At 46.8% G+C, this 22,860-nt stretch overlaps 2 protein-coding genes across 3 annotated transcripts in view; one reads left to right on the top strand and one right to left on the bottom strand.

Annotated features, from left to right (window-relative positions):
- The window catches only part of SLC5A2 (solute carrier family 5 member 2), a 35,983-nt gene extending 33,713 nt beyond the window's left edge, over positions 1 to 2,270 (top strand). Inside the window, exon 15 of the mRNA XM_068244142.1 lies at positions 1,844 to 2,270. Coding sequence (XP_068100243.1) covers positions 1,844 to 1,986 — 143 coding nt within the window. The 3' untranslated portion in view covers positions 1,987 to 2,270. The remainder of the gene's footprint in view (positions 1 to 1,843) is intronic.
- Positions 733 to 22,855, bottom strand: RPUSD4 (RNA pseudouridine synthase D4). Of its 2 annotated transcripts, none has more exons than XM_068244140.1 (7): positions 22,683 to 22,855; positions 18,994 to 19,090; positions 13,338 to 13,539; positions 13,169 to 13,262; positions 12,865 to 13,012; positions 11,673 to 11,770; positions 733 to 2,489 (listed from the first exon to the last, which is right to left on the bottom strand). In XM_068244140.1, exons 1-7 carry the CDS (start codon positions 22,752 to 22,754, stop codon positions 2,274 to 2,276), a joined length of 927 nt encoding a protein of 308 aa, XP_068100241.1. In that variant the 5' UTR covers positions 22,755 to 22,855; the 3' UTR covers positions 733 to 2,273. The 2 variants fall into 2 exon arrangements, with proteins under 2 accessions (XP_068100241.1, XP_068100242.1); XM_068244141.1 differs by lacking the exon at positions 22,683 to 22,855 and adding an exon at positions 22,393 to 22,648.
- Between the last annotated feature and the right edge of the window lie 5 nt (positions 22,856 to 22,860).

Genomic DNA, 22,860 nt, shown 5'->3' with positions numbered 1-22,860 from the left:
GAAAACTTTGTATACATACGCATACGAATTAGCATCCGCATGCAAATTCGTTTATGCATTTTCCGCAACGGAATCGCAACCCACTAGTGGAAACGTAGCCTTAGTGAATGCAGTAATGAACTGTTTAGACAATGGCTTTCAGATGCAGTGATTTCCACTTCTGAATTGTCTAATTTTAATGTTGCATCATCTAAGAGGCCAAAGATCACAACCATCCAACATGGCCTTTCAGCCATCTCCCTTATGTACTGAGATTTCACGGTATTCCCAGAATATTATGATATAAAAGGACATATTTGTTGGTACCCCAACACAAAACCAACAACCCACAATTCTTTAACTGCAGTGCTGTCAAAATGAACCCATGCTGGTACATAGTGGGGTACCAGTCAGTTGCACAAATCTCACCTACAAATGATATAATCAAAAATTTGGAACCCTCACCCCACCACTCTTTAGGCTGTGGAACATATTTTGGTATTTCACCCTAGAGGAACTGAATTTTTAAATTGTTGCACTACAGTAGAATCCCTGGCCAAGGAGTTTACTATATCAGGACTGGTCTTACATTGTTTTATTCATAGACACATGGACGGGATCTGGGAACAGAGTTTACTATAACAAGATTTTACTGTATTTGCTAACACTGTTTCACAGAGTGGTGTACCCTCCCCAACAAAGAACATAAATTTAGAATGTGTGGAGCTGGCCTGCATAGTATTTAAAGTGAACTCAAGATCAAAGCAAAGTTTATTCAGTTTACATTATGACAGTGTACATCACAGATAGGATAAATAATTCTATTGCGTTACTATAAAAGCTGATCATCAGACTGTGTCCTTCTTACTTGCATATGAATGACCATATTCTATATTACAAAGCAGTCAATATAATCCATGAATTGGAAATTTTTCCAAATGATGCAAATTTGGTAGCAATTTGTATGTAGACCAGGGGTGTCAAACTCAATTACGTGAATGGCCAAAATCTACAATATAGTCTAAGTCGTGGGCTAAATTGTTTATCAAGCTTTTACATTTGACAATTAAACTAAGTGGGTAAACTATAGCACACATGGAGGGTTGCCCCTCACCCTTCTTCAGAGTAGCCCAGTGGAGCAGTTTTAATATTTGCCTACTCCCACTGTTGCTTTGAGTCTCCTCTGATGTTCTGGACAGCCACATGCTCTATCCTGCATACCTCTGGCTCCTGAGGCGTGTCATGTGATCAGGAGGAGGTATGGAAGCACAGAGCATGTGACTGCCAGGAAGAACAGAAGAGACACGATGGATCACTGGAGCAGGTAAATATTACACTGCTCCGCTGTACTACTTTGTTATATGGGGAGAAGGTTCCAGTGGGGAAAACCAGTAGATAGGTGAGGGCCCCAGTGTTTTACCAGCCACATGACAGGGTTTGGATCCCAAGAGATGGGCCTATGATAATTTTGCTGAGTGGTCCCATGGGTTCTTACTACAACCCGGCTCAAACTGATAATGTATCAACAATAAAAGCTGTCACTGGTGTGCTCCTCTGGATGGGACGGCAGTGTGCTGTTCTTTTACTGCTTACAGTGATGCAGATTTGAAGCTCTTGAGGGTCTCATAAAATGGCAAGAAGTGCCGCATTCAGCCCGCTGGCCTTGTGTTGCTGAAGCTGAAACCGATCAATGGCCCTTGTAGGTTTAATTTCACTTTCCCAATAATTTAAAACCAAACTGGCATAACATCAGGAAAAAATAAAACCGCATCATACTGGTCTCTAAAGCAGCTGTGAGAGGTGGAAATTCTTTCTTGTACCCTCAAATAAAATGGTGATGTAGAGTACTGTCTTTTCTACACAGGGGTCTATGATACCAAAGTTACGGAGGAGGGGTCATCTGCACTGCCAGACATACGAGAAAATCCCAAAGACGCCTATATAGTCAATATCAACGCTGTGATCATGATGACTTGTGCCATCTTCCTATGGGCATACTACGCCTGACCTACCATCGTCCTGTGAGGAAACAATACAGGATATTTGACTAGGAAGACCTAGTATACTTGAACAATCACCATGGCAACCTTTCAGACCATCCCAAGGGAACATTACACACACTCTGCCGTTATGATGACCACATCTTCCTGTGGGTGTAGGACCCCTGACCTGTCACATCTTCCCATGGCTGTAGTACATCTGATCTGTCACATCTTGTGGGTTCACACGACCTGCCTGTGCAATAATTGTACCACAAATAAACTCTTGTGAAGTCTCTTGTAGTTGTCTGTGGTTTATGAACGCTCCTGGATACTCTGTAGACTTGGGGGAGGGATTTTCAGTTTGCGCAGAGTGTTCACAAAGTACTTTGGAGGTTGACATTGTAGTACAATGGGCGGATCCTCAGGGGACAGCTGGAGACCGATCTGGGCCGCATGGAGATGTAGTTGGATAGTACGAGTTTTAGTGGAGGAGATGCCCAGAGCACGGAGCGTGGACTCTGGGAGTTTCTGGAAGAGAAGGGAGATGTTGGTGAATGAGCAGAAAGGAAGTGTATGTCCGTTCCTACCTGACCTCTAACTCAGAGCTCCACCTCTTCCTGTCAGGTCATTGGGCAGCACAGCAAAAATCAATGTATTAGCTCAGACATACTTACACTAAATAACTTTGAAGGATGTGCTTTACCCAGTGCAGATGTCAAAAGAGGCCAAAGAGATTGCCAGACATCACCCAATCACCTTTCATTATTAGGACAAGAAGTTTGAATTACAAGCATTATGATGGAGGCCTTGGAAATATGACATTATCACCAGCTCGCTTCTTGTCCTTCTTTGCAGGGCTGTGGAGTCGGTCCAAAAATCCACCGACTCCGACTCCTCAGTTTAGGATTCCACCGACTCCGACTCCTCGACTCCGACTCCTCTAATTTGCATATTACAATTTTGTTGATTAAAAGTATGTAACAGGAAATTCGTCTCTTAACTGCCAACGCTTAGGAATTTTACAAGACAACTGAAGTGAGAAGGATATGTTTATTCCCTTTAGACTAAAACTAGTCCTTGGTAAGAGTACTTGTAAAAGGTACAAACCGGAACAAAGAACATCTATCAGGCCCTAGGCAATGTAAGTGTGGGTACATGTAAGAATGATGTGCAGGTACTCTGCAGGGGAATGAGGAGATTGTAAACAGACAACACCTCTGTGTTCAATGTGCACAGCATTCTCAGTGGATTCCCTGCAGCTCTGTGGGGAGTGCATATGTAGAGTATAGTACTACTGTGTAACAAAGTAAACCTGAGACAGATGAAATTAAAGTTTTATACATACCTGGGGCTTCCTCCAGCCTCCTCCAGGATAATCAGTCCCTCGTTGTCCTCCTCTACCACCTGGATCTTCTGCTATGAGTCCAGGTACTTGAGCCACTCAGGTGTAGTGCGCATGCACACACTCCGCCGCCAGGAGCATACTACACCTGTGCAGCACTATTGCGCAGGTGCAGAATGTTCCTGGCTGTGGGAGCGGCATGCGGCCGGACATCGCTGACTGGCTGAATTACCAGGACTCATAGCAGAAGATCCGGGTGGTGGAGGACAGTGAGGGACTGATTAGCCTGAAGGGGGCTGGAGGAAGCCCCAGGTATGTATAAAACTTTACTTTTCATCCGTCTCAGTTACCCTTTAATTTGTAGTCACCAAACCAAATTTTAATAACATATCAAATTATTTGATTTCATCAGCAAAGGGAGTGCATACATTTGCATAAATCAGCATCAATGCAGAATTATTTCCATCTCGTTGACCATCTCTATTAGTGACATGGCTACACATCAGGCTTTATACTTACAGCATAGAGGTTATTTAGTATATATAAGAGATTCCTGTGTACACATCATATATACAGTCACAATCAGATATGTATATCTGACTTTAAAAATACGGGGACTGCTTTATTGAAGCAGCACAAGTAACTAATTTTGATTGGTTTATTTCATTTTTGTGGACTAAGCACAGCTATTACTGTATATATACTGTATATATACATTATTTTTAATGACTATTATCTGAGAAATAGAACATTTTATCATATTTTCTATTTTAATTACAGTTACAAATTTATGAGGAGTCAGAGTCAGTCGGTGCATTTTTTCCCGACTCCGACTCCAGGCACCCAAAATTGCCCGACTCCACGACTCCGACTCCACAGCCCTGCTTCTTTGTACCCAGTTTGGTAGATAATTACCAGTGGTAATACCCCGCAAAACCTGTGGCTGTGTTCCTTTTTTTCTTTCTCTGCCTGAAAGAGTTAAACATCAGGTATCCAAGTGACCGTTTCTGTCCGGGTCAGACTATAATATAACCCTCAATGATAAGGAATTACAGCCATAAAATACTTTCCGGTCAGTAAATGGCTTCAGAGAGCAGGAAAGAGATGTAAAGGGCCAATAATTCATAGATTTGAGCTCTAGCATTGAGCAGAGACAATGAAACAGTAAAAACTAGATTTAAATATGAAATAAAACTGTGGGATATCTATAAAAGTCATTTTAGGAGATACAATAGTTTTTCTCATCAGTTTATTTTCACCACCTTTTCTTAAAGCACTGACTGTTCACTTGCTGTATGATATATAACACCCCTTGACAGGAATCATTGTAACAAGATCATATTCGCTTCACCTGCCAGTGGTTTTAAAGGGGGATTTATCACACTTGTGTATAGCAAGGTTGATGGAGATCCTAGGCGTGGCACCACCTGAAGATTCTGGGTGTGAGGCTTTGTTCTCACTTGAGCAATTTTTTTTTGTCCACGATAACCCCAGGCAGGCGGATGCATTACCTCAAATAGATTATGGGAGTAGCGCATCTTCCCTGGGCTACAGCTGGACCATAAAAGCGGACACTATCCTGTCTGTTCCCACGTGTGATCCGACAAGTGGGAAGACAGCCTAAAATCTGTATGGATCATTGGGGTAGCACCGCCTAAAAATGCTGTGGGCGGGATCTGCAAGGTAATTGGGGAAGCACAGCCTGAAGATGCTGTGGGCGAATCTGCAAGGTCATTGGGGAAGCACCGCCTGAAGATGTTGTGGGCGGGATCTGCAAGGTCATTGGGGTAGCACCGCCTGAAGATGCTGTGGGTGGGATGTGCAAGGTCATGGGGTAGCACCACCTGGGCGGGATTTGCAAAGTCATAGGAAAACACCGCCTAAAGATGTTGTGAGCTGGATCTGCAAGGTCATGTGGGTAGCAGCGCCTAAAGAGGTTGTGAGCAGGATCTGCAAGGCCATGAGGGTAGCACCGCCTAAAGATGTTGTGAGCGGGATCTGCAAGGCCATGAGGGTAGCAGCGCCTAAAGATGTTGTGAGCGGGATCTGCAAGGTCATGTGGGTAGCAGCGCCTAAAGATGTTGTGAGCGGGATCTGCAAGTTCATGGGGTAGCACCGCCTAAAGATGTTGTGAGCGGGATCTGCAAGGCCATGAGGGTAGCAGCGCCTAAAGATGTTGTGAGCAGGATCTGCAAGGCCATGAGGGTAGCAGCGCCTAAAGATGCTGTGGGAGGAATCTGCAAGGTTATGGTGTAGCACCACCTGAAGATGCTGTGGGCGGGATCTGCAAGGTCATGGGGGTAGCACCGCCTAAAGATGCTGTGGGCGGAATTTGCAAGGTTATGGTGTAGCACCACCTGAAGATGCTGTGGGCGGGATCTGCAAGGTCATGGGGGTAGCACCGCCTAAAGATGCTGTGGGCGGAATCTGCAAGGTTATGGTATAGCACCACCTGAAGATGCTGTGGGTGGGATCTGCAAGGTCATGAGGGTAGCACCGCCTAAAGATGCTGTGGGCGGGATCTGCAAGCCCCTGCTCTCATTCGGTGGACAATGACCTTCCTCTCAATGACCAGGAGTGTTCAGAGAAGCCAGGAGCCCACACAACCAGATCAAATATATAAATATTCCAGAATCTCATTAAAGAGAACCCGAGGTGGGTTTGAAGAATGTTATCTGCATACAGAGGCTGAATCTGCTTATACAGCCCAGTCTCTGTTGCTATCCCAAACCCCCCAAAGGTCCCCCTGCACTCTGCAATCCCTCATAAATCACAGCCAGCGCTGCTGACACACAACTTGTCAGAGCGGGCTGTGTTTATCTCTATAGTGTCAGTCTGCTGCTCTCCCCGCCTCCTGCAGTACTTCGGTCCCCGCCTGCATCCCTTCCCTCTCCGCTGATTGGAGGGAAGGGACGGGGGCAGGGACCGGAACTATGCAGGAGGCAGGGGAGCAGCTGAGACTGACACTACAAATGTAAACACAGCCCGCACAGCACTGCTGTGATTTATGAGGGATTGCAGAGTGCAGGGGGACCTTAGTGGGGTTTGGGATAGCAACAGAGGCTGGGCTGTATAGGCAGATCCAGCCTCTGTATGCAGATAACTTTCTTTAAACACACCTCGGGTTCTCTTTAAAGAGGAGCTGTTAGGTATAGGGTCTCAGAGAAAAAAAAACACATATATCAGTAGCTAAATATTAGCCGTACTTACATTACATATGCATTTCACTGTCCACGTTTGGATTTCACAGAATTTTTATATAGTATTTGCAGAGAATGATGCTCCTGACAGCTCATGGGAGGTTCCATGTTTGTCTGTCTCCTATGAAGCCAAATGTGTCCTCATGTCCTGCCTGCTTCCTGATGATTCCACTCACAAAAAAGATCCTAATGGACAACACTACTGTGCATTGAATATTAATTAGCCATGTGGCTAGGAACAATAGCGGACTCATGCAGTATACTCTAATGGAACATGTGTCCTGTGATTTTTCAGTGCTGTGAGCTGGGCTGCATTACAAGCTGCTGTAACTTGAGCCTGTAACTTCTCACTAGCAGCCTTAGGGCGTGATTGGGAGATGAAGGGGATGACCCAAGGTGGGGTGAAGCAGCCCCAGAATGCTTTGCAGTATGTTATGCAGCCTGTCGTCCTACTTAAGAGCTTGGGAATAACAGCCTTGCTGTTCAGCACACATCAAAAGTAAGAGAGATTTTTAACTTCAGTATTGCCTTTTTGGCTTCCTTCTAAACTGTTTAACACAGGAGAATAGAGGTTTAAATTAGCTTTTGCAGCCTGACAGTTACTCTTTAAAAAGAAAGTAATAATAATGAGCCTTCCATGCAACATATACATAGATTATGTGTGAATACTGTGCACAAGTGTATGGTGTCAAGAGAATCGATATAATGACACAGATTTCCAATAGATCTCACCATAAAATCGACTGAAAATCTACTGAACAGCGGCATTACACTGTTTGATACAGTGCAACACCCAATTACAGTCTATGTGGCATGTTGCGCTTAATGCTAGGTACACACCATACGTTTTTCGGCAGATAGATGGTTCGATAAATTCCGGCATGACCGATATTATTTCCGATGATTTTTTTCTGGTCGATTTCTCATAGAAATGAATGGAAATTGATAATAAAAGATAAGAGAATCGAGCGGAAAGTCAAACGGAGAATCAATTGGATGGTAAGTCAACCCAAAAAATGCATTGTGTGTACCTAGCATTAGAATTCTAGAAGATTCGATCAGAATGATGAAATCTGCTGGGGGGAATCAATCTGTGCATGGCCTGTCTGTAAGTTGAGTCCTGTGTTAGCTGGGAGCTTGTATTTGATATAGACATTTGCTGCCATCTAGTGGATTACATGAAAATTGCAAGCAGTAAGTTTAACTGACTTAATAAGGACACATTGGTCCTTTTTTCCTCTTTTTTTGGCTTGCAACTCTGTTATTGTGATTCATGAGGATCTGTTCTTGGTGATGGTCACAGGCTGATGATAAACATCTATTATAGAAGAAAGCTCTGGGCCTTGTTTTTTTATTTTGGAATTTTGACAGACAGCAAATAAGATAAAGCATTACTGTTATGTAGGTAACTGATTTAACCTTTTAGCAGCCAAATAAAGTTAAACTTTATTTGGGCGTAGGGCCAAATTTTTCCTGCTGCACGCTGGGAAAGTGTGTCTGGCAGGCTATACAGATCGGCGCAGGAAGCGGTCATAGTAACCTGTCCAGATGCTGGACCAGCTTCTCCTCTTCCTCCACACTGCACTCCCGACATCCTCTTCTGACTTCCGATCACACGTTATTACACGTGATCGGGCCTCAGAGGATAGTGTCAGCGGTGCAGTGCCACCCGGTGATGGAAGAGACTCTCTCACCAGACCCCTCTATCACCACCAGCTGGCACTGCACTGCTGACACTATCCTCACATGTGATCAGAAGTCAGAAGAGGATGTCGGGAGTCTATCACCGAGTGGATGAAGAGGAGAAGTTGGTCCAGCGTTCTGAACAGGTAACTATAAAAAAACTCTCCCTGCGCCACTCTGCATGACCTCTAGGCAGAACAATGAGTTCTGCCGACTGAGGTTAAATTGAGTGCTGCATCTTCAAACAAAGGTTTTGTTTGAGGATGCTAACGGGTTAACTACCTAAGGACTGCCTAACGCCAATTGGCATCAGGTCCTGGAGCCGGCTACTGCAGAAGATCACGTGCATCTCCTGCTCGAGGGGCAGAGCTCCGCCCCACCTTCAGTCTCTGAGCGGCGATCGCCGCTTGGAAGACTGTTAGATGGCGAAACCGCCACATAGTACAGCGCTGCGATCAGCAGCAGCGCTGTACTGGGGACAGCGGTGTGACACGGCTGTCCCCCTGGGGACAAGAGAGTGATCGGCTGTCATAGGCAGGGGCTGCCAACACAAAAAAAAGCAAAATATAATAAAAAATGAATGTAAATATTTGTAAAAAAAAAAAAATGATGTGTGGGATTTCTATTCTTGGTTTTTTTTTGTGTTTCTTTTTAGAAAATGCAGAACAATTATTAGTATTTTGGAATTATATAGTGTCAGCATCTTCCATGGTGCTGTACAATAGAGAATACAAATTTTATATAGTGGCTGGATAGGGGGCACCACCTTTGACATGGGAGACCATGAACGCGTCCCAGTGGCTGCAGCTCTTGAGCGCTTTGAGTCCAACAGGGGAAAAGCACTATACAAATGTTATTATATAGTTGCTAGACAATGGCATACAAACACAGAATTGAAAAGGTTACGCTAATGGATTTTACATAGAGGTGGAAAATATGTACCCACATCATAACAGCAGGGAAATCACACAAGGAGAGCCCTGCCCATTCAAGCTTACATTCTAAGGGATTTAGGGGTAGAACGATTGGTAAGGGGAAACTGTGTATGGTGTTCATTGGCCAGTTAGTGTCTCGGGTGAGAGTATATGCTAGCCTGAAGAGGTGGGTTTTGAGGTTGTGCCTTAAGATGGTAAGGGTCGGAGAGTGATGAACAAATTGTGGGAGCTCTAGAGAAAGGGAGAGATTCAAGAGAAGTCTTATGCTGGAATGAGAAGAGGTGACGGGAAAGGAAGACAGGAGAGTACTGTTAGTAGAGCTAGTAGAGTACTTGAATTGTATGGATTGTGTGACTTGCATTCAGTGGAGAAGTGAGAGGAGAGAGGAAGGAATCATACTGCAGAATTCATGATGCACTGAAGTGGAGCAAGTTGGGTCTTACATCAGTTTTTTTCTCCAAAGATGCATTAGGGCTTATTTTCAAGGAGGTCTTATTTTTCCATGAACAATCTACATTTACTCTTGAACTGTTGCTGGTAGACTTCCAGGACCAGCGTTCTTGGGCAGCGTACCCACGTCTCGCTAGGCACCTGCGCGCCCTTAGCTCAATTATGCAGCCGGTAAGGCACATGGCCACAACACTGGTATGAAGGTCATGGTATTTAAACCCTGACCTATCGCTGCTCAGAGCTGTTGCATCGCTGAACAGCCTTGGGACATGTTTGCGCCATTCCTACCCGTTTGCCAGCCCCCAGTCTGGTCCTATCACATCAGTACAGACCTGTCCATCCTGTCCAGTACATCGGAACTTATCCTGTCCAGTACTTTGGTACTGCCCAGCCAGTCCCATCCAGACAATTCCATCCAGTCAGTCCTGGTACTTTGATACTTATTCTCCTCCCCATTGCAAAGTAACCCTTTCTGTTCTTCTCGTCTCTGGTGGGGTAGTCCTAGGGGTCGTGACCTGGCAGCAAAGTAGTATGCCACCCATTAGGGGCGACAGGCCATCATCCCTTGCGGGTGCGCTGGTAAAGACCCGTGCTCACTTAGACTCCATACCCTGGGAGTGCCCGTATCTATCACCAGTGCTGAGATCACTAGAACCCTGACACACAGTCTAGAATGTCATCGTGAGGCGCCAGGTGTTACCTGGACCAAATGCTGTTGTGTACTCCAATTATCTATTGCCTGATGAAGCGGGTATAAGCCTGCGAAACGCGTTGCAAAAACCCCCTGGAGTGTACCAATACATTTGTTTTGCCTTGAATGCACAGCATGTGTCTGCTTGCAGGAGGTAAGTCCACCACTGCCTCCTAAGCACTTTTAAACTTTTTAATATATGATTTTATCCTTTTGGCGCCTCTGCTCTCCTTACGTTAGAATGTCATCCCGTTCTAGATCAACTTGACTCTCCAAACCCCGATTTCATCATCAATTTCTTGTAACTTTTTCCTTTTTTCAAGTACAACTATCATTATTTACAGGGGTCTCGTGGGTCTTTTGAGTGCAATTTATTTGGTTTGCTTACCTTGAAAGATTTATTACCAATGGATTTAACTTTTTTACATGTATATTGTAACTGCACTATAGACTTTATGGACTGTAACTGGGACTTATTTTTAGAGCAGGGCTTATATTTTGAGCAGTCTCAAAAATCACAATAGGGCTTATTTTTGAGGTAGGTCTTATTTTCCAGAAAACAGGATAAGTAGACCACAGAGGAGGATAATGCAGCAGTCAAGTCATCAACGTATGCTGTACTGGGACTCTGCAGCAATGTACTTCAGTCACATCACATACTCAGTAATCGCACAGTCTTTATATAGTGTGAGGTGCATCATCCAAGGAAGCAAGTATGCCCTCCAATCACCATGTGGTATGAGAAGAGGGTCTGGACACTCCTGAAGAAGTAATATGTTTACTGGAAGAGAAACGCCCGTCGTAGACCCTAAAGAAAAATATAAAAGTCGATTTTTCACATTTATTTTCTTCAGGTCAGAATTAGTGCCAATTCCAGCAGTAGCAAAAGCTCTGAGCTTTAACTACTGCTGCGATTGGCACCAATTTTGACCCTTAAGAAGTGGCTTCAGACCCCGAAACGAGTTGTACTTTGTGCCATTACCTGACTGTGAAAATAAATATGAAAAACCGATCTGTTTCTCTACATGAAGGGAAGCCAACAATTACCTTCTTTATTAAACAGTTTTGTTTTATATTTTTAGAGGCCTCTGACAGTTGTTTCTCTTCACAAATCACAAGTCAGGCTTGTCTGCGAGGTTTCACAGAGGAACGGCTGTCTGGGATGCTCCTTTTAATACAAGGCATGTACATTATTATATTTTCAACGTTGAAGGGTTTATCTAGTAATTTGACAAAGGACTTGTAATAGGGGTTAAAAATCATGTTTTGTGAGAATCTGCAATATTTACATTTTGGATGAAATGCTTGCCAGGTCATACGAGCCCCACCAGGTGGGTGCGACACGCAAAGCATCTCCCTCACGTGTGGCATATGCTGTACTATCAGTAACTGTTACGTTTACAGGAGTACCTGTGGTGCCAGGCGGTCCCAGTGTGAGTATTTGTGGTCTCCAAGAATTGGGCAATTCAGAGCAAGAGCCAGATGAGTCCGCAGCTGATGCTTCACTCCTAGAGAAACATGAGAGAATGAGGACCCCCAGATTTATCAAAGCATTACCAACAGTTTTTTTCTTCTTAAACCGTTCTAACCAGCAGGGGGAACAGTTCTGCATGATCATAAGAAACTTCTTAAATCCTACTTAACAGCAGCAATTTAGTGTGAATTTCTAGAACTGCACTACAGTTAAGAAAAGTGCTAATTCATCCCTAATCTGCAGCAGATTAAGCAGTGCTTAATAGCAGTTATACAGATTATGCAGTATAGACTAGACGTGATTTGTGAAGTGCTCCTTCTCCCTGCTGAATCCCTCACTCAGAGCCTGCCAGTACCAATACAGAAGATGTGTTGGTTACCTCAGCAACAGCAATTTCCCTCACACACTGCACTGTCTGAGAAACCTTCCTGACACCAACCTATTTTAGAACACAAAGTGTACCAGAGACGAAGCACCCTCATGTATTTACCATATATATCAGTGGGAAGATTAGTGAAAACACCTACCTTGCTCTCTGTTTCATCTTTCTCTTGTTAGCAGCCCTGATAAAATCCCTGACTGAGCATTCAGTCTGGCTTTGCTCAGGAATCATTATAGCTGAGTCTGGTTTTTTAAGCCCAAGCCTGCCCCCTTCTGGTTATGCTTTCCTGTTCTGTATACTGCAGCATCACAGAGAGCTGTGATGAGATGACAGGATCTGCTAATGTAAGGGTATATTGAAAAACATTTTTTTTTATCTATTTGTTAGTCATAATAGGTTTTTAGAAATGGTGATTTCATTTTGCACACAGCAAAATAAATATACTTATTTGATTAACTGTGTTTTGCATGGAGTTTTAGTACAAAAAAAATGGCACACCAGAGCGGCGAAAATACCAGGAATAGTATTTATTTTGGGGATATGTTTATTGTGTGCCAAAGCGTTCATCTCTGGTTTCCTTTAAGAAAGAAACTGCACTATTTAGTGATTTCTTAAAATGTCGGAGACAGTTCTGTGTGGCTTTCTAAAAACCTACCGATATTTTGTCTTGATAAATTAGACCATCCTCAGTGAACAGAGACACACTCCCCTCTCCCATTATTACAGCAAACAGTAGACAGACTCACCTGTGATTGGTCTAAGCTCCAGCAAGGACACTCCACACCCTTTTTCCAGCGTTCGATAATGGGTGACGGCTTCCTGGGAAGACTTGCTAACACTGAATCTCTGCACAGAGCCATCTGAGGATACTCTGTAGCGGTGGCACAACGCCATCTGAAGAGAGACTCAAAGTCATAGGAGGAAAGGAAGCGAGGGGAACAGATGAGTGCAGAAAATAAACAGAGAGAAACCCCATCGGTGAGAGCTGTCACATGACCCAGAAAGTGGCAAGGCCAACATATTAAGGAAGGGGGGCATCGGACAAGCTACCTTATAATGCTTCTGTGGTCCAGGAGTCTCTTTCTCCATAATGGGAATATCTACAATTCCTTCCAGGGGTGTAGGGACCCCAACACAAAGCGCCCTGAAAAAACAGACAGGCATTTATACAAGAAAGGACAACCCACCGTCTGCAGAATACTGATGGTATTGCTCTCACCAGTAGATTCGCTGCATGTTGTGGTCTCTTAGTGCTTGGTGTACACGTGCTGCAGCCTCTGTACTTCGAGCCAAAAGTAAAGCTCCACTGGTGTCCTTGTCCAACCGGTGACAAATCTTCAGCGTCTCCGCATCTCTCCCAAACAACTTCTGAGACAGAGCTGGAAGCATGGAGGCCACACTGTGGGGAATGCTGGGACCCCCTGAACACAGAAGAGATGGTGAAGGAGATACAGTATATCAGATAAAAAGGAGGAGACAGTAGAGTGGTGAAAGTGATGGAGTGGAGGAAAGGTGGCAAGGGAATGTTCTAAAATAAAAGGATGTGAATGAAGTGTGGAATTGTGAGATGTAAGGATGGAGATGAAAGATGGAATTGTGAGATGTAAGGATGGAGATGGATGGTGGAGATGTGAGATGAAAGAAAGGAGATGGATGGTGGAAAATGTGTAATGCAGGGATGGAAATCAAGAGCTAAGTTGTGAGAGGTAGAGATCTAGGGATGGAGACAGATGGAGGAGGCGTGAGATCTAGGGATGGAGACAGATGGAGGAGGCGTGAGATCTAGGGATGGAGACAGATGGAGGAGACGTGAGATCTAGGGATGGAGACAGATGGAGGAGGCGTGAGATCTAGGGATGGAGACAGATGGAGGAGACGTGAGATCTAGGGATGGAGACAGATGGAGGAGACGTGAGATCTAGGGATGGAGACAGATGGAGGAGACGTGAGATCTAGGGATGGAGACAGAGGGAGGAGGCGTGAGATCTAGGGATGGAGACCGAGGGAGGAGGCGTGAGATCTAGGGATGGAGACCGAGGGAGGAGGCGTGAGATCTAGGGATGGAGACAGATGGAGGAGGCGTGAGATCTAGGGATGGAGACAGATGGAGGAGACGTGAGATCTAGGGATGGAGACAGAGGGAGGAGACGTGAGATCTAGGGATGGAGACAGAGGGAGGAGACGTGAGATCTAGGGATGGAGACAGAGGGAGGAGGCGTGAGATCTAGGGATGGAGACAGATGGAGGAGGCGTGAGATCTAGGGATGGAGACAGATGGAGGAGACGTGAGATCTAGGGATGGAGACAGATGGAGGAGACGTGAGATCTAGGGATGGAGACAGATGGAGGAGACGTGAGATCTAGGGATGGAGACAGATGGAGGAGATGTGAGATCTAGGGATGGAGACACAGGGAGGAGGCGTGAGATCTAGGGATGAAGACAGAGGGAGGAGGCGTGAGATCTAGGGATGGAGACAGATGGTGGAGGCGTGAGATCTAGGGATGGAGACAGATGGAGGAGACGTGAGATCTATGGATGGAGACAGATGGAGGAGACGTGAGATCTAGGGATGGAGACAGATGGAGGAGACGTGAGATCTATGGATGGAGACAGATGGAGGAGACGTGAGATCTAGGGATGGAGACAGATGGAGGAGGCGTGAGATCTAGGGATGGAGACAGAGGGAGGAGGCGTGAGATCTAGGGATGGAGACAGAGGGAGGAGGCGTGAGATCTAGGGATGGAGACAGAGGGAGGAGGCGTGAGATCTAGGGATGGAGACAGAGGGAGGAGGCGTGAGATCTAGGGATGGAGACAGATGGTGGAGGCGTGAGATCTAGGGATGGAGACAGATGGTGGAGGCGTGAGATCTAGGGATGGAGACAGATGGAGGAGATGTGAGATCTAGGGATGGAGACACATGGAGGAGGCGTGAGATCTAGGGATGGAGACAGATGGAGGAGGCGTGAGATCTAGGGATGGAGAAAGAGGGAGGAGGCGTGAGATCTAGGGATGGAGACAGATGGTGGAGGAGTGATATCTAGGGATGGAGACAGATGGTGGAGGCGTGAGATCTAGGGATGGAGACAGATGGTGGAGGCGTGAGATCTAGGGATGGAGACAGATGGTGGAGACGTGAGGTCCAGGGATGGAGACAGATGGTGGAGACGTGAGGTCCAGGGATGGAGACAGATGGTGGAGACGTGAGGTCCAGGGATGGAGACAGATGGTGGAGACGTGAGGTCCAGGGACGAAGACAGATGGTGGAGATGTGAGATCTAGGGATGGTGACAGATGGTGGAGATTTGAGATCTAGGGATGGAGACAGATGGTGCAGACTAGAGATCTAGGGATGGAGACAGATGGTGGAGATTTGAGATCTAAGGATGGAGACAAATGGTGAGGATTTGAGATCTATGGATGGAGACAGATGGTGCAGACGTGAGAGCTAGGGATGGAGACAGATGGTGCAGACATACGTTCTAGGGATGGAGACAGATGGTGCAGACATGAGATCTAGGGATGGAGACAAATGGTGGACATTTGAGATCTAGGGACGGAGACAAATGGTGGAGACGTGAGATCTAGGGACGGAGACAGATGGTGGAGGCGTGAGATCTAGGGATGGAGACAGATGGAGGAGATGTGAGATCTAGGGATGGAGGCAGATGGAGGAGATGTGAGATCTAGGGATGGAGACAGATGGAGGAGATGTGAGATCTAGGGATGGAGACAGATGAAGGAGACGTGAGATCTAGGGATGGAGACAGATGGAGGAGATGTGAGATCTAGGGATGGAGACACAGGGAGGAGGCGTGAGATCTAGGGATGGAGACAGAGGGAGGAGGCATGAGATCTAGGGATGGAGACAGATGGAGGAGACGTGAGATCTAGGGATGGAGACAGATGGAGGAGATGTGAGATCTAGGGATGGAGACACAGGGAGGAGGCGTGAGATCTAGGGATGGAGACAGAGGGAGGAGGCATGAGATCTAGGGATGGAGACAGATGGAGGAGACGTGAGATCTAGGGATGGAGACAGATGGAGGAGATGTGAGATCTAGGGATGGAGACACAGGGAGGAGGCGTGAGATCTAGGGATGGAAACAGAGGGAGGAGGCGTGAGATCTAGGGATGGAGACAGATGTGAGATCTAGGGATGGAGACACAGGGAGGAGGCGTGAGATCTAGGGATGGAGACAGATGGAGGAGGCGTGAGATCTAGGGATGGAGACAGATGGTGGAGGCGTGAGATCTAGGGATGGAGACAGATGGTGGAGGCGTGAGATCTAGGGATGGAGACAGATGGAGGAGATGTGAGATCTAGGGATGGAGACACATGGAGGAGGCGTGAGATCTAGAGATGGAGACACATGGAGGAGGCGTGAGATCTAGGGATGGAGACAGATGGAGGAGGCGTGAGATCTAGGGATGGAGACAGAGGGAGGAGGTGTTAGATCTAGGGATGGAGACAGATGGTGGAGGCGTGAGATCTAGGGATGGAGACAGATGGTGGAGGCGTGAGATCTAGGGATGGAGACAGATGGTGGAGGAGTGATATCTAGGGATGGAGACCGATGCTGGAGGCGTGAGATCTAGGGATGGAGACAGATGCTGGAGGCGTGAGATCTAGGGATGGAGACAGATGGTGGAGACGTGAGGTCCAGGGATGGAGACAAATGGTGGAGACGTGAGATCTAGGGACGGAGACAGATGGTGGAGGCGTGAGATCTAGGGATGGAGACAGATGGAGGAGATGTGAGATCTAGGGATGGAGGCAGATGGAGGAGATGTGAGATCTAGGGATGGAGACAGATGGAGGAGATGTGAGATCTAGGGATGGAGACAGATGAAGGAGACGTGAGATCTAGGGATGGAGACAGATGGAGGAGATGTGAGATCTAGGGATGGAGACACAGGGAGGAGGCGTGAGATCTAGGGATGGAGACAGAGGGAGGAGGCATGAGATCTAGGGATGGAGACAGATGGAGGAGACGTGAGATCTAGGGATGGAGACAGATGGAGGAGATGTGAGATCTAGGGATGGAGACACAGGGAGGAGGCGTGAGATCTAGGGATGGAGACAGAGGGAGGAGGCATGAGATCTAGGGATGGAGACAGATGGAGGAGACGTGAGATCTAGGGATGGAGACAGATGGAGGAGATGTGAGATCTAGGGATGGAGACACAGGGAGGAGGCGTGAGATCTAGGGATGGAGACAGAGGGAGGAGGCGTGAGATCTAGGGATGGAGACAGATGTGAGATCTAGGGATGGAGACACAGGGAGGAGGCGTGAGATCTAGGGATGGAGACAGATGGAGGAGGCGTGAGATCTAGGGATGGAGACAGATGGTGGAGGCGTGAGATCTAGGGATGGAGACAGATGGTGGAGGCGTGAGATCTAGGGATGGAGACAGATGGAGGAGATGTAAGATCTAGGGATGGAGACACATGGAGGAGGCGTGAGATCTAGAGATGGAGACACATGGAGGAGGCGTGAGATCTAGGGATGGAGACAGATGGAGGAGGCGTGAGATCTAGGGATGGAGACAGAGGGAGGAGGTGTTAGATCTAGGGATGGAGACAGATGGTGGAGGCGTGAGATCTAGGGATGGAGACAGATGGTGGAGGCGTGAGATCTAGGGATGGAGACAGATGGTGGAGGAGTGAGATCTAGGGATGGAGACAGATGCTGGAGGCGTGAGATCTAGGGATGGAGACAGATGGTGGAGACGTGAGGTCCAGGGATGGAGACAGATGGTGGAGACGTGAGGTCCAGGGACGAAGACAGATGGTGGAGATGTGAGATCTAGAGATGGAGACAGATGGTGGAGATTTGAGATCTAAGGGTGGAGATATGAGATCTAGGGATGGAGACAGATGGTGCAGACTAGAGATCTAGGGATGGAGACAGATGGTGGAGATTTGAGATCTAAGGATGGAGACAAATGGTGAGGATTTGAGATCTATGGATGGAGACAGATGGTGCAGACGTGAGAGCTAGGGATGGAGACAGATGGTGCAGACATACGTTCTAGGGATGGAGACAGATGGTGCAGACATGAGATCTAGGGACGGAGACAGATGGTGGAGACGTGAGATCTAGGGACGGAGACAGATGGTGGAGACGTGAGATCTAGGGACGGAGACAGATGGTGGAGACGTGAGATCTAGGGATGGAGACAGATGGTGGAGACGCGAGATCTAGGGATGGAGACAGATGGTGGAGACGCGAGATCTAGGGATGGAGACAGATGGTGGAGACGCGAGATCTAGGGATGGAGACAGATGGTGGAGACGCGAGATCTATGGATGGAGACAGATGGTGTGGATTTGAGACCTAGGGATAGAGACAGATGGTGCAGACGTGAGTTCTAGGGATGGAGAAAGATGATGGAGATTTGAGATCTAGGGATGGAGACAGATAGTGGAGGTGTGAGTAGTAGCGATAGATATGGATAGTGAAAGTGTAAAATGAAGGAATGCAGATGGATAGTGGTGGTGTAAGCTCAAGGGACATAGATGGAAAGAGGAGATGCAGGATGAAGGAGACAAAATGGATAGTGGAGGTGTTTGGAGAAGGGACAGTTAAGGATAGTTGAAGATTTAAAAAAATAGTGATTGATAGCCAGTGTCAAGCTTGGAGGATGGAGTCAGATAGTGGAAGTGTGGCATGGAGGGTTGAAGACTGAGAACATCTGGATGGGGACTAGCCACTGTGTTGATTAGAAAGGGTCAGAGGTCTGGAAATGGCTCTACAGTGGGGAAGGTTAGACCATTGTGAATGGCGATATTGAAAAATCAGAAAATGTAGTGAAATGTATGTGTGAGAAGTCAGAGATTGGCTCTGTGCTGGGAAAGAGATACTTCTCACCATGTGTGGCCAGTCCAGGGGGTTTATTGATCAGGACAAGCTCTGGCTCCTGACGAACCACCCAGCTCCGTAGCTTGGCCAACGGGTTGACCTGTTTCTGTAGAGAAGCAAAAAAAAAAAAAAAATCATTGCTACACCCACCTACTGAAAGATGAAGTCCCACCTACTGAAAGTCCAGAGAAAATTATTTATGGTGGAGGAAAGGAAGCACAAATGTCTATTATTTCACATCACGTATTCACAGCTCATGTACTCTCCCCTCAGTGTGTCTCCACCTCTTAAAAATGTCCTATTCTAATGCTAAGTTCTAGCAATACCAGCCTAAATGGAGAACAAGGGCTTAAAGAAAAGTGAACAGAAAAATAAAATCAAAATAAACAGACATCATGGTTATCTCCCACGTAGTCTGCTCATCAATTTCTTTCCCCTCTCCTGCATCCTGTTTGTCCACTATGATTAATGGAATTCACTGTCCTCCATTTAAAAATAAAAAAAGGTGATGACCCCATTAACAGCTTCTGGGTCAGCACTCCATTAACCAGTTATATCGCTTGAGCCATAGAGAAACATGGGCATTACCTTGCATATCAGTTGTCCTTTCAGTTATAACTGACTGCAACTGATTATAGTATTGGTGTATACCATTTGTCTGTATTATTATGTATCTCATGTTCGTTTCTTACTTTGTACAGCGCCATGGAATATGTGAACGCTTTATAAATCAATAATAATATAGTCAAAAAGGGCCCCAAGGCTTTCAGCTTCTGGAGAGACAAGTCTGACTAGATCTAGCCAGAACTAGAGACGGTGACAAACAGCTCGCCAGCAAACATTTATGGGCAGCCTGGCCGTGTACTACTTCCGGGTCGCAATGTCCCGCAGTAGTACGCATACCAGTGTCCGCACGCGTCCATTAGTGCGCACGCATCCATTACTACGCATGCCCAGCAGTGCGTGTCCTTGATTGCGCGCCTGTGGCCCGGCACGCTTCGTGGCGTCACGCACATGCACAAAGCATGCCCAGCCACAGGCGCGCAATCAAGGACACGCTCCGCCTGGTCTGGGCATGCATACTAATGGACGCATGCGTACACGGGTATGCGTATCACTGGGGGACATTGCGACCCGGAAGTAGTACAAGGCTAGGCTGCCCATAGATATTCGAGGCGAGCTGTTCACCAACATCACTAGCCAGAACTGGAAGGAATCATCTTAGGAAAGTGATGAGCTTCTGAGAGGAACTGACAGGGAGGTAAATATGTAATGTTCATTTGCAGGTACATCATGAGTTTATTTTAAATAATTTCACTCGGTTTAGGTTCAGGGCTGCTCAAATCCGGATCCGGGAGACATCCGGATAGTTCTATCCGGATATCTCCCAGTTACCTGGGCGGGGGGGTGTCAATCTTACCTGTCTGACGTCTTCGGTCCGTCCCTCGGCACCTCCCACGAGGACCACATCGCAGGAGTAGCCGAGGGACGGACCAGAGACGTCAGACAGGTAAGATTGACACCCCCCCCCCGCCCAGGTTTACTGGGAGATATCTGGATAGCAACTATCTGGGTATATCCCGGATCCGGATTTGAGCAGCCCCCCCCCCCCCCCCGCAATGAACCTCCCCATAAGTGGGTTCGTAACTCAGTATGGTGTTGGGGAGTGCAGGGTGGGTGCATAGTGTAATGATTAAGGGCTCTGCCTCTGACATAGGCCACCTGGGTTTCAACCTCGGTTCTGCCCCTCCCCCCAATCCCTGTGAGGGTCGCAATCACTGGTCGCTCTTCAAAGAACCATCTTGTGAGCGTGCTCCTGGTTGCAACACATGCAGGGGCTGTAGCACATACATCTCCCCGGCCGGAGATGTACTCACATCTACAAACTACAGGTCCAGACTTTTCTTTGCCACACTGAACTGTGTATGCTGCATATACTTCTCTAGCCATTTCCCTTTGAGTCCTACGGGAGAAAAGCGCTTTACAAATGTTATTGTATTGTAACCTTTTACTGTTTTTAACTTTTTTTTTATTATACATTTGGGCACCTCCTAGACCTAGGGCAAAAGGAGCTAGGAGAAAAAAGGGGGTTAAGGAGCGTGAGTAAACTGAACTGCATATAGGGATGGTCAAGATTAAAATAATCCTGAGTTGATGCAGGATTATGCAGATATATGCAGCATGAAAATGGACATTTAAAAACCACCTTGGCAGAATCTAATTGTTTCATTTTCAAGGTGAATACATCCTCAAACTAATTGTGCATAAACTCTAAATGATTTGCATTTCATTGACCATACCTAGCTGTATACATGGTGTTACTAAGAAGTGGCCAGCAGAGGCTGAAGAGCAACACGGAAGAGAAGCTGGCAGAGAAGGCAGGGACTAGTGGAACAGAGTGCAATTGGTTACAGAGGCAAAAGATGGTGAAGGGGTGACTGGTTGCTATTGGTTACAAAGTACGGGATGGGGTTACTGGCAGCTACTAGTGAGTCAAATGGCAGAGGGGTGAGTGATTGCTATTGGTCACAGAGGCAGAGATGGTGGAAACATGACTGGTTGCCATGGGTTGGAGGGGGAAGGTGGACAGGGTGACTGTAGTTTTTGGATAGTGTAATGGGCTCTGTCTCTGACACAGGAGACTAAGGTTCAAATCTCTGCTCTTTATGTTCAGTAAGCCAGCACCTATTCAGTAGGAGACCTTGGGCAAGACTCCCTTCTGCTACTGCCTATAGAGCGCGTCCTAGTGGCCCGCAGCTCTGGCGCTTTGAGTCTGCCTTGAGAAAAAGCACAACATAAATGTTCTGTGTCTTCTCTTATAGTTTATTGAATATGGTCACAGAGGCAGGGGTTAGTCTAAGGGCCCTTTTACACTTTAATACGTTGGTATGTGTTAATACGTTTTTTTTCCATAGCAGTGCATTGTGAAAAAGATTTCAATTAAAGGGAACTGTGCCATAGGAAAACATGGACATTACTTTGAAAATCAGTTTTCTATAACTGAGAGCAACTGATTAAGTGTGGGCCCGTTCTCACTTGAGCAGGAATCACGCGATTCCCGCTCAAGGCAAACCGCCACTACAACATGTAACACAAGGCAGTGTTCTCACTGCCGCGTTTGCAGTTAACGTTAACCGCAAACGTGTTGCATGCATCGGTTTGCCGACGATTCGTGATTAGCATGCATAGCACCACTAATCCCGATCGCTCCAAAACCGCCGCAGTGTCCAGTGATTTCTCCACGTTATCACGGGAAAATCACTCCCGCAAGACGCTGGCGGTAATCACCGGTGTTTTGCGCTTCTAGATGTGAACGGACCCCAAAAAGGGGCCTAAGGAGTGACTGGTTACTATTGGTTACAATGGCAGAAGAATCGGAAAGGTGTCAGGTTGCTATGGGTTACAAACCATACATGAAGAAATCACTGGTTGCTATGAGTTACAGATAAGGCAGTGTATAGAGGAAGAGTGGCTGGTTACTAATGTGGGAAGTTGGGAGAATTACTGGTTGCTAGGTAACAGAGATGGAGAGGGGTGATTGGTTGTGAGAGGTACAGCAGTGGATGAAGAGGAGACACAGACAATGGAGGGTGACTGGTTGCTATGGGTTACATAGACAGCAGATGGGAGGGCGAGAATGACGGGGGTTACGGCAAGGGCCAACCCTGCACTGCAGACCCAAACAGCAGCCGAGTCACCTGACTCCGCATTTCCGCGCGGATACGCTCTGCCAGAGCTCGGGCCCCGCGTGCTCCACCGGCCGCCGCCATCTTCTTCGTGCCCTCTGACGTCACAAAGTCAAAACCGCCATGCTTCTTTCTGGCAGGTCGTTGATTCTTGCAGTAACCGCCCTCTCTTGTTGCCTAGTAACTGCGT

The sequence above is a fragment of the Hyperolius riggenbachi genome, chromosome 7 (assembly GCF_040937935.1).
Source record: "Hyperolius riggenbachi isolate aHypRig1 chromosome 7, aHypRig1.pri, whole genome shotgun sequence".
Classification (NCBI taxonomy): Eukaryota; Metazoa; Chordata; class Amphibia; order Anura; family Hyperoliidae; genus Hyperolius; species Hyperolius riggenbachi.
Note: the sequence above shows the minus strand (reverse complement) of the source record. Positions and strands in the feature narration are given on the sequence as shown.

Excerpts from the sequence above, each read along its gene's own strand:
- RPUSD4 (XM_068244140.1), bottom strand. The coding sequence starts at position 22,754 with ATGGCGGCGGCCGGTGGAGCACGCGGGGCCCGAGCTCTGGCAGAGCGT. Across the intron at positions 19,091-22,682 it reads GCGCGGAAATGCGGAGTCAG|AAACAGGTCAACCCGTTGGC; the intron begins GTGACTCGGCTG and ends GCTTCTCTACAG. Across the intron at positions 2,490-11,672 it reads GGGACCGCCTGGCACCACAG|AAACTCCCAGAGTCCACGCT; the intron begins GTACTCCTGTAA and ends CTTCTCTTCCAG.